General features: G+C 38.9%; 1 protein-coding gene across 1 annotated transcript in view; it reads right to left on the bottom strand.

Annotated features, from left to right (window-relative positions):
- Window positions 1-12,835, bottom strand: part of LOC121378892 — a 158,100-nt gene that overhangs the window by 123,323 nt on the left and 21,942 nt on the right. The window contains exon 3 of the mRNA XM_041507255.1: window positions 10,116-10,213. Within this exon, the coding sequence (XP_041363189.1) occupies window positions 10,116-10,213 (98 nt within the window). The remainder of the gene's footprint in view (window positions 1-10,115; window positions 10,214-12,835) is intronic.

Below are 12,835 nucleotides of genomic sequence, written 5' to 3' on the forward strand. Positions count from 1 at the left end.
TTTCGTGGCTAACCTACGGCTATTTCGACATTTAACCGAGAGACACGGGGAGAAAACCTGCTGTCACCACATGAGCTACAGCTATTTCGTGTCTAACATCTTGCTATTTCGTGTCTATTTCGTGTCTAACATACGGCTATTTCGTGGCTAACATACGGCTATTAAGACACAGATATTTCGTGTCTAACATACGGCTATTTCGTGGCTAACCTACGACTATTTTGACATTTAACCGAGAGACACGGGGAGAAAACCTGCTGTCACCACATGAGCTACAGCTATTTCGTGTCTAACATCTAGCTATTTCGTGTCTATTTCGTGTCTAACATACGGCTATTTCGTTTCTAACATACGGCTATTAAAACACAGCTATTTCGTGTCTAACATACGGTTATTAAGACACAGCTATTTCGTGTCTAACATACGGCTATTTCGTGTCTAACATACGGCTATTAAGACACTGCTATTTCGTGTCTAACATACGGCTATTTCGTGGCTAACATACGGCTATTTCGTGGCTAACCTACGGCTATTTCGACATTTAACCGAGAGACACGGGGAGAAAACCTGCTGTCACCACATGAGCTACAGCTATTTCGTGTCTAACATCTTGCTATTTCGTGTCTATTTCGTGTCTAACATACGGCTATTTCGTGGCTAACATACGGCTATTAAGACACAGATATTTCGTGTCTAACATACGGCTATTTCGTGGCTAACCTACGACTATTTTGACATTTAACCGAGAGACACGGGGAAAAAACCTGCTGTCACCACATGAGCTACAGCTATTTCGTGTCTAACATCTGGCTATTTCGTGTCTATTTCGTGTCTAACATACGGCTATTTCGTTTCTAACATACGGCTATTAAAACACAGCTATTTCGTGTCTAACATACGGTTATTAAGACACAGCTATTTCGTGTCTAACATACGGCTATTTCGTGTCTAACATACGGCTATTAAGACACTGCTATTTCGTGTCTAACATACGGCTATTTCGTGGCTAACATACGGCTATTTCGTGGCTAACCTACGGCTATTTCGACATTTAACCGAGAGACACGGGGAGAAAACCTGCTGTCACCACATGAGCTACAGCTATTTCGTGTCTAACATCTTGCTATTTCGTGTCTATTTCGTGTCTAACATACGGCTATTTCGTGGCTAACATACGGCTATTAAGACACAGATATTTCGTGTCTAACATACGGCTATTTCGTGGCTAACCTACGGCTATTTCGACATTTAACCGAGAGACACGGGGAGAAAACCTGCTGTCACCACATGAGCTACAGCTATTTCGTGTCTAACATCTTGCTATTTCGTGTCTATTTCGTGTCTAACATACGGCTATTTCGTGGCTAACATACGGCTATTAAGACACAGATATTTCGTGTCTAACATATGGCTATTTCGTGGCTAACCTACGACTATTTTGACATTTAACCGAGAGACACGGGGAGAAAACCTGCTGTCACCACATGAGCTACAGCTATTTCGTGTCTAACATCTAGCTATTTCGTGTCTATTTCGTGTCTAACATACGGCTATTTCGTTTCTAACATACGGCTATTAAAACACAGCTATTTCGTGTCTAACATACGGTTATTAAGACACAGCTATTTCGTGTCTAACATACGGCTATTAAGACACTGCTATTTCGTGTCTAACATACGGCTATTTCGTGGCTAACATACGGCTATTTCGTGGCTAACCTACGGCTATTTCGACATTTAACCGAGAGACACGGGGAGAAAACCTGCTGTCACCACATGAGCTACAGCTATTTCGTGTCTAACATCTTGCTATTTCGTGTCTAACATACGGCTATTTCGTGGCTAACATACGGCTATTAAGACACAGATATTTCGTGTCTAACATACGGCTATTTCGTGGCTAACCTACGGCTATTTCGACATTTAACCGAGAGACACGGGGAGAAAACCTGCTGTCACCACATGAGCTACAGCTATTTCGTGTCTAACATCTTGCTATTTCGTGTCTATTTCGTGTCTAACATACGGCTATTTCGTGGCTAACATACGGCTATTAAGACACAGATATTTCGTGTCTAACATACGGCTATTTCGTGGCTAACCTACGACTATTTTGACATTTAACCGAGAGACACGGGGAGAAAACCTGCTGTCACCACATGAGCTACAGCTATTTCGTGTCTAACATCTAGCTATTTCGTGTCTATTTCGTGTCTAACATACGGCTATTTCGTTTCTAACATACGGCTATTAAAACACAGTTATTTCGTGTCTAACATACGGTTATTAAGACACAGCTATTTCGTGTCTAACATACGGCTATTTCTTGTCTAACATACGGCTATTAAGACACTGCTATTTCGTGTCTAACATACGGCTATTTCGTGGCTAACATACGGCTATTTCGTGGCTAACCTACGGCTATTTCGACATTTAACCGAGAGACACGGGGAGAAAACCTGCTGTCACCACATGAGCTACAGCTATTTCGTGTCTAACATCTTGCTATTTCGTGTCTAACATACGGCTATTTCGTGGCTAACATACGGCTATTAAGACACAGATATTTCGTGTCTAACATACGGCTATTTCGACATTTAACCGAGAGACACGGGGAGAAAACCTGCTGTCACCACATGAGCTACAGCTATTTCGTGTCTAACATCTTGCTATTTCGTGTCTATTTCGTGTCTAACATACGGCTATTTCGTGGCTAACATACGGCTATTAAGACACAGATATTTCGTGTCTAACATACGGCTATTTCGTGTCTAACATACGGCTATTTTGTGGCTATTTACTGTCTAACATACGGCTATCTCGTGTTTAACATACGGCTATTAAGACACAGCTATTTCGTGTCTAACATAAGACTATTTCGTGGCTATCTCGTGTCTAAGATATAGCTATTTCGTGTCAATTATATGACTAACATGCGGCTATTTCGTGTCTAACATCTTGCTATTTTGTGGCTATTTCGTGTCTAACATACGGCTATTTCGTGTCTAACACACGGCTATTTCGTGGTTATCTCGTGTTTAACATACGGCTATTAAGACACGCAGCTATTTCGTGTCTAACATACGGCTATTTCGTGATTATCTCGTGTCTAACATACGATTATTAAGACACACAGCTATTTCGTGTCTAACATACGGCTATTTCGTGGCTATCTCGTGTCTAACATACGATTATTAAGACACACAGCTATTTCGTGTCTAACATACGACTATTTCGCCATTTAACCGAGAGAGACGGGGAGACAACCTGCTGTCACCACATGGGTTACGGCTACTGAGAATATATTTTTTATATATTTGTTAATTTAGAAAACGAACGGAATATTTGGTTATCGACGTCTCCGCACATTGTTAAACTAGCTATTTGATGTCTAACTTATGGTTATTTCGTCATTAAGTCCTCAGAAACAGAAAGAAAGGAAACCCAATGATGTCACATACATGTAGGTTTCTCTTACCGATAAAATAGCAAGAGATATTAAATCTGCACTTTCCCAGGGAAACCTAGAAACAGCCAGGCGACGTGGAACACCTTGTGTATACATAAACTGATATTCTATACTAGAACATTTATTTCATATGTAATATTAGTCATTATTGGGAATACTCGGTCAGAAACGTGTCACTATAGCAGCAACCTCGGGGCAGTCGCTTTAAACAACGAGGACTGAACGTGTGTTAATCATACAGTGACCATTTCCATTGTGTAATAATACGACATCGGAGATGAGTTTCATTGCATACTTACATGTACGGTATGGGGGGTTTTAATAATGAAAGAAATCATTAATTACAATATTTCTGTCAGTCTAAATAAAATATAATACACATTTTATCAATTATTCAACTCTTTAAAAAAAAAAGTTGGTGTCCTTAGAAAACTTTCTTTATTTTATAGTTTAATTATGAATATTTTCAAATATCTTTGATATTTTGTGTATTTTTGTACTTATGTACGTGACTGTATATACACCATCTTCTTACAATTATACTGATTGCTGCATGTTAATATCCTCATATGTCGTTGATTACGGCCCGAGTGTAAATAAAGTTCAGTTCAGTGCAGATAGCCTGAAATCATTAGTTTATTAAACCTGAAGAGTTATTTGTGTCTATGTTTTTGCGATGTTATAGGAGGGCGTGGGAGTGTGATTTAATTTTTAAGGTAATATTAGGTGTTAATACCTCCCTAAACCTTTTTTGAAAAATCTATACCTTATTATGAACATATGAAGCGGTGCTGCGTCATATCGTGAAAAGCTCGTATTAATAACATTTTGCGCCGTGTTGTAAAATGCACAAGGAAAACAACTGTGATCTCAGTCCAGCTTTTCATCGCGTGTGCAAGCGGATTTGACGGTGTTGACTTTTGACAGTTCGCACAATGTGTCATGCACCAGAAGATGCGAAAAGCCGAAACACAGGCGCTGAATCGGGCATTGTCGTCTTATCCCGGAAATGATAACTCTAAATAGGATTACACTAGGAATGTTGGTGCTGTAGACGGAGGACGGTGGGGGACCATATGTACAAAGAAGGCGGGCGCGATACCAACGACGCCATCTTGACAAAGTAAATATGCGGAAGTAGCGGTTTTTTCGCACATGCGCGCACGTTTCGCCCGCTATGGCATAGTCAGGTGGAGAAATAGAAAGAAATTCTCGCAGATGAAAATGTTCCAAAAATAAATCTACACAGAAACACGGAAAGAAGAATACCACAGAATACCAGGTCTTCTGCGTGAGACTTGAAAAACAAAAACTCGCATGTCGTCTGCTTTTAGAACGAACTTGGAAATGTTGTCCATGCACTTACTACATGTTTGTTCCAGACAAAGGCAAACAACGGTCTGAATGAATTAATGAATGAATAAATATAAATAAATAAATATTTAACACCCATACACGAACAATATATCGGCTGTTAAAAGTTAGTTCGGTTTTTTTTTTAAAACACCACTAATAAAGCATGTTCATCAATAAACTATTGGCTATTCGATGTCAAACATTTACTAATTTGGACATATCGTTTTCCGGGAAAACCCGCTATACTTTCAGTTAGCAGTAAGGGATGTTTTAAAGGCAAATTCCCAGAGAAGACGGCACATACCTCGGCTTTTGAAACACTGGTTGATACAAACAAAATAATGGTTCTGTTGAGAGGCTTTGATCCTACGACTTATGCACAAGAGGCAAGCGCCTCTCCATAAATGGCTGATCAACAGTGTGGAACTGTGGTAAACATGGTCAGAACACAGAAAGTGTATGGAACTGTAGTAAACATGGTCAGAACACAGACAGTGTATGGAACTGTGGTAAACATGGTCAGAACATGGTGTATGGAACTGTGGTAAACATGGTCAGAACATAGAAAGTGTATGCAATTGTGGTGAACATGGTCAGAACACAGAAAGTGTATGGAACTGTGGTGAACATGGTCAGAACACAGAAAGTGTATGGAACTGTGGTGAACATGGTCAGAACACAGAAAGTGTATGGAACTGTGGTGAACATGGTCAGAACACAGAAAGTGTATGCAACTGTGGTGAACATGGTCAGAACATGGTGTATGCAACTGTGGTGAACATGGTCAGAACACAGAAAGTGTATGCAACTGTAGTGAACATGGTCAGAACATGGTGTATGCAACTGTGGTGAACATGGTCAGAACATAGAAAGTGTATGCAACTGTGGTGAACATGGTCAGAACACAGAAAGTGTATGCAACTGTGGTGAACATGGTCAGAACACAGAAAGTGTATGCAACTGTGGTGAACATGGTCAGAACATGGTGTATGCAACTGTGGTGAACATGGTCAGAACACAGAAAGTGTATGCAACTGTGGTGAACATGGTCAGAACATGGTGTATGCAACTGTGGTGAACATGGTCAGAACACAGAAAGTGTATGCAACTGTAGTGAACATGGTCAAAACACAGAAAGTGTATGCAACTGTGGTGAACATGGTCAGAACACAGAAAGTGTATGCAACTGTGGTGAACATGGTCAGAACATGGTGTATGCAACTGTGGTGAACATGGTCAGAACACAGAAAGTGTATGCAACTGTAGTGAACATGGTCAAAACACAGAAAGTGTATGCAACTGTGGTGAACATGGTCAGAACACAGAAAGTGTATGCAACTGTAGTGAACATGGTCAGAACACAGAAACTGTATGCAACTGTGGTAAACAAAATGAAAACGACTGTTGAAAGAACCAAGGACGAAGTATTTTATTCAAACGCACTCGGCGTATTAGTGTCGGTTATATGGCGTCTGATATATGGTTAAGGACCACACAGATAATAAGGGAGGAAACCTGCTGCTCCCACTCCGTGGACTACTCGTTTTCGATTAGCCGCAAGGGATCTTTCATATGCCTCATCCCACAGACAGGATAGTACGTACCATAACTTTTCTTAAACCAGTTATGTAGCACTGACTGAAATGAGCAATAGCCCAATGGGCTCACCGTCGGCGGTCGATTCACGATGCAAGAGTTTTAACCATTGGGCTACGTCCCGACTCGAATTAATTTCTAATTGGTCAGCTGAGAATTAGCTGGAACAAGAAATAGTCCAGTGGGCACATCGTCGGGAATCGATTCTATGACTGATTGTGATATGATACTCCTTTTACATCATTACAAGTACACTGCACGGCCATGATACTAGCTGTAACGCATTTCGGTTGGCAGCGGATTATAGGAGTAATTATTCCACAGACCTCTGCTCTTTAGTCTAATGTTGTGATAACACATCACTTACAGCACGGATTATGTTCATAAAAACATGAACTTGTTCCTGGTTTAGTGTCAGTGTACTGTGTTATCCGCTGAGTACAATAACACTACTGCCCCCCCCCCCCACCCCCCACCCTCTCCAAAAACAAAATCCGGAAAAAATTATAGAAAATTAAAGAAAATTCTCTTCTTAACCGTTTAAGGAGTTTTAGACTATTAACTACTCAGTTGCCCCCCCCCCCCCCCCCCCCAAAAAAAAAAATAAAAAAAAAAAATAATAATAATAATAATAATAATAATAATAATAATAAATAAATAAATAAATAAATCCTAGCTATGGCCCTGCTGGGCATAATTCAAAATATCAGTTTTGGAGTCAGATGGAATACGAATCTTTTCCCTTGTATTCCTTTTTAAGTTATCCGCATTAGGAAGTAAAGTAATATGGTTTTGTAGGAGGCATGAGGAGCTGCATCTTAACGTAGTGAAGTTTAGATAGTTTTGTAGGAGGCATGAGGAGCTGCATCTTAACGTAGTGAAGTTTAGATAGTTTTGGTGTTGGACATTGATAGAAATTAAATAGGCCAACTTGACAGAATCAGTACAACATTCTATCAAAAATGTATGAAGAACCAAGAAACATGTTTGAAATTTAGATTAACAAAGTCACTTGTCTGATTAACCTTTTTATGCACGTTAGTTTTGGTGTCGAGTGAAAATTATATTTTGGTGTCGGATGGAAATAAAATAGCATACTTTTCATCAGTATAATCCAGTTTGAATTTGAATTTTTGGGCATGGTGCTGACCACTTTTGAAATGTGCCCTACTCTAGTAGCGGCTGCTAACACTCACAGCACGGTTGTAGCGTTCAAAAATAGACATGTTAACAAAACAAAAAAGGCCGCTTTAGAAATGATCTCTCTTTTCGTCCCAACATTTTGCTAATGTCACTTAAGACCAGTCGCATTACAAATGGCTGAGAGCTCATGAGTTCCAAACGTAGGGAAGTCAAACATATATCTGCCCGGGTTCAAATGGATGTGAATGCATCCATGGCTTACAGGAACGTGTGTTAACTGCAATATAGGGGCGGGATGTAGCCCAGTGGTAAAGCGCTCGCTTGATGCGCGGTCGGTTTGGGATCGATCCTCGTCGGTGGACACACTGGGCCATTTCTCGTTCCAGCCAGTGCACCGCGACTGGTATATCAAAGGCCGTGGTATGTGCTATCCTGTTTGTGGGATGGTGCATATAAAAGAACCTTTGCTGCTAATCGACAAGAGTAGCCCATGAAGTGGCGACAGCGGGTTTCCTCTCTCAATATCTGTGTGATTCTTAACCATATGTTCGAGGTCATATAACCGTCAATAAAATGTGTTGAGTGCGTCGTTAATGTATCTGGTTGCAGCTCCCCAGGGTACATTTTTCATACCCCACCTGCAGAAGTGCCACTCCCAATACTGGCCTAAAAAAGACTAGACCTGCACAGTTCAATGGATAGATAACAGTGTTGTGATTCGGTTGTAATTTCATCATTCAACTTTCGATTACAATCAGACTGAATTTAAGAATGATTTAAATTAATAGTACCATGTGCATTATTGTCAGGTTCACAGGCATAGACCTTGCATTTCGCTTAGTTTACCTATTCTTTATCTGTTTTCTGTGAGCCTATTTGAAAACCAAATCAAACCCCAGTACATTTATACATCCAGTTCGTCATTTAAACTGCGGGCAAAATTACAGGTAACATTTCCTGCAACAATCATGATGACCATAGAGCTTGGTGCATGTAAAGAAATTTCCTTTCGCCTTCTGCACTCTGACTTCAGTGGATTTGATTTGAGTTTGGAGTTTTCTTTCGCCTAGGAGAGTTTCCTTACTAGGATTCTGAGCCTCACCAGCCCAGTTTTGATTTTGGAGTTTGTTTCTCCTAGTCTCTACCCTTTCGCCAGTCTAGCTTGGGTGACCCTACCAGGAGCTGATGCTCCAGCTGGCATAGCTCTCCGAGTTATTGAGACATCCAAGCTACCTCACCACGTCACGGAATGGACCATGAGATAGCCGTAACAATCGATTATGAACCTTTATAATCGATCATCACATTGGTACAGGTCAGCCGATCAGTTGTCGATTATAATCGTCCAGTGGGACATAGCCAACAGATACACAGTCAGATGTCATGACATGGACGCACGAATCACGGTCCAGACAGTGATCATATTGGGTGCCTCATAAATATATTAAATAATATATTACAAAGATAATATTTCACTTATTTTTCAAATGTGATTTAGTTTTTAAAGACGTGATGGGTTGAAAACATTTTCTTGAAATGTCAAGTGATTTTGTTTTAATTAACAGAATAATTTTTGACACAATAACATGAAATGGTATATTTATAATAAAATTATGAAATATGGAATATACATTGAACTGTATCTCAAAAAATAGTTATCAGTTTTCTTTTTTACCAAATTAATACTGACAGACTTCCTGTGTAAACACTTCTAAGTGTAATGTGTATGTTAATACACATGCATATTAACGATTATAACAGTTGAGTGTGTTGATGGTTATGCTGAATAAAAAGAAAGTTAAGGTGTGTTTTGTTTAGAAACTCCACTCGAGCCCATTGATCAGTACAGGAACAAGACATTCACAAAGAACGGTGTGAATAATAAAGACAAACAGAAGAAATACAACGTATTCAGAACATTTACTGACATTTAGCATAATAATAATAATAATAATAATAATATCGTATAATAAAGCACCTTATGTGTGCGCCATTACTTCCAATAAAACAGGCCTCGGTGGCGCAGTGGTTAAGCCATCAGACTACAGGCTGGTAGGTACTAGGTTCGGATCCCAGTCGAGGCATGGGATTTTTATGCTATGGCCTGTGGGAAGCGCAAAAAAAAGATCCCTTGCTGCCTGTCGCAAAAGAGTAGCCTATGTGGCGACAGCGGGTTTCCTCTAACAAAAGAAATAGTGTCAGAATGACCATATGTTTGACGTCCAATAGCCGATGATAAGATAAAAAATCAATGTGCTCTAGTGGCGTCGTTAGATAAAACAAATTTGTTTTACTTCCAATAAAATGCAGTCAGTGCAGTTTGACCTATACTAGAACAAGGTTGCACCTAGCTGGTTGAGGGGTCCGCTGATCCCGGGGAAATATATACATATAAAAATGTGTCTCCTTTTTGTTTGTTTAAAAGTGTCCTTTAGCAGAGTAATACCGACTACTGTACCCCGATTCTTTTTGTGTATCTACCCTACACCCTTAATAATGTTTGACCAAGCCATATAGTGCTGCTTCAAAAGGTAACAGATGTGAATACTCACCCAGTGTCTAGGTTTCTTGAATGACATAGCATCTTCTTTCGACAGGGCCTGAATCATCATAATGTTGCTCACTTGGTTGAACTTTGACCCGAGTTTTTCTGCAAAAACAAACAGTACGGGTTGACATGGTGCCCTGTTGATGTGGAGTTTGTGTAGCGAGTATAACCCCGACGGTTTGGTATCCCACGTAGACCGTGTGACACGATTCTGTCATTACATACCAGCTAGCAATGTTGCTGAGCCTTGTCAGTCATCACTTTGGCACCATCTGTGTGGAATGGTGAATGGATGGATGGATGTCTGCGGCCACTCTGCGCTTATGTGCATGTGTTCTCTCTATGTGTGTCCGTACGTACATCAGTGCGTGCATGTGTGCAATATTTCATCAGAATATTTCCAAATTAGAAGATTACTGATTTGAATGCATCCCATGCATAGATGTGTCTCGGCTTGTGTGTATGGATAGATGTGCCTCCATCTATATGTATGGGTGGATGGGTGGATCGATGGATGTGTGCATGTGTACATATATGTTTTGTGTGAGTATACCTGTGTGCATGTGTACATATATGTTTTGTGTATGTGTACCTGTGTGCATATGTACATATATGTTATGTGTGAGTATACCTGTGTGCGTATGTACATATATGTTATGTGTGAGTATACCTGTGTGCGTATGTACATATATGTTTTGTGTATGTGTACCTGTGTGCATATGTACATATATGTTATGTGTATCTGTACATGTGTGCATATGTACATATATGTTTTGTGTATGTGTACCTGTGTGCGTATGTACATATGTGTTGTGTGTATGTGTACCTGTGTGCGTATGTACATATGTGTTATGAGTATGTGTATCTTTGTGCGTATGTGCATATGTGTTGTGTGTATGTGTACTTGTGTGCGTATGTACATATGTTATGTGTATGTGTACATGTGTACATGTGTGCCTGTGTACATATATGTTATGTGTATGTGTAACTGTGTGCGCATGTACATATATGTTATGTGTATGTGTACCTGTGTGCGTATTTACATATATGTTATGTGTACCTGTGTGCGTATGTACATATATGTTATGTGTATGTTTACCTGTGTCCATATGTGAAAAATTCAACAGCATTTTTCCAACTACAAACTACCAGTTTTGGGGTCTACCAATTTGAATGCCTCCAAAACAGCCAACTAAGTTCCACTCATACAAAGAAAAACCCGCCAATGCTATATTTTGATCTTCACATCTTCGGGCTCCTGATAGTCAATTAAATCATCCAAATAAAGAGATACATTTCTTTGACAGAGTCCAATTCTGCTGCGTCTTAAAGCTGAGTGAAATTACGTCTATATGGTGCCAGTATCTTATCTTCGTTTGTGTGCAACCTTGGCACATTTGGTTGTTATATATCGTTACATACGTTTTGACACAACTCGTAAGACAAATTGTATCTTACAACTACTTGTTTAGTATTCGGTTTGGCACATACGTAGCAACATCAGTCTGCATAATTAAGACACGTTCTATTGATATCAAGTGGCAATAAAACAACAAAAACATGTATGCAATGTAATTGAAACATACCCCTGAACCCTGCAAAATAAATATAAAATGACTTCATAATGACTTTGCAATTAGTTCATCATGATAGTTATTTCATCATGGTTCAATCAATTAGTTCATCATGATAGTTATTTCATCATGGTTCAATCAATTAGTTCATCATGATAGTTATTTCATCATGATAGTTATTTCATCATGGTTCAATCAATATTTCAACATTAACCATTTGAAGGTTTATTTCTTTAGCTGTTTCTGTCATTCCAGCAAGCAGCTTTCGGATTGTAAAAAAAGCTTGGTTGAATCTTCATTTTATATTGGAAATAATTATATTTGTATTCGTCTAAGACATAATTTTACCTCAGCTGCAAATTTCTTGTTCACAATGTATTGAGGATGGATGTACGCACGTACATAGTGAGTAGGAATGTTTCCTTCATCAGTCATATATATATATTTCTTGTTCACAATGTATTGAGGATGGATGTACGCACGTACATAGTGAGTAGGAATGTTTCCTTCATCAGTCATATATATATATTTCTTGTTCACAATGTATTGAGGATGGATGTACGCACGTACATAGTGAGTAGGAATGTTTCCTTCATCAGTAATATATATAAATTTCTTGTTCACAATGTATTGAGGATGGATGTACGCACGTACATAGTGAGTAGGAATGTTTCCTTCATCAGTCATATATATATATTTCTTGTTCACAATGTATTGAGGATGGATGTACGCACGTACATAGTGAGTAGGAATGTTTCCTTCATCAGTCATATATATATATTTCTTGTTCACAATGTATTGAGGATGGATGTACGCACGTACATAGTGAGTAGGAATGTTTCCTTCATCAGTCATATATATAAATTTCTTGTTCACAATGTATTGAGGATGGATGTACGCACGTACATAGTGAGTAGGAATGTTTCCTTCATCAGTCATATATATATATTTCTTGTTCACAATGTATTGAGGATGGATGTACGCACGTACATAGTGAGTAGGAATGTTTCCTTCATCAGTCATATATATATATATATATATATATATAGTATACATACATACATACATATACATACATATACATATATACATATATACATATATATACATATACATATATATATATACATATATATATATATATATATAT

Source organism: Gigantopelta aegis, chromosome 8 (assembly GCF_016097555.1).
Source record: "Gigantopelta aegis isolate Gae_Host chromosome 8, Gae_host_genome, whole genome shotgun sequence".
Lineage (NCBI taxonomy): Eukaryota > Metazoa > Mollusca > Gastropoda > Neomphalida > Peltospiridae > Gigantopelta > Gigantopelta aegis.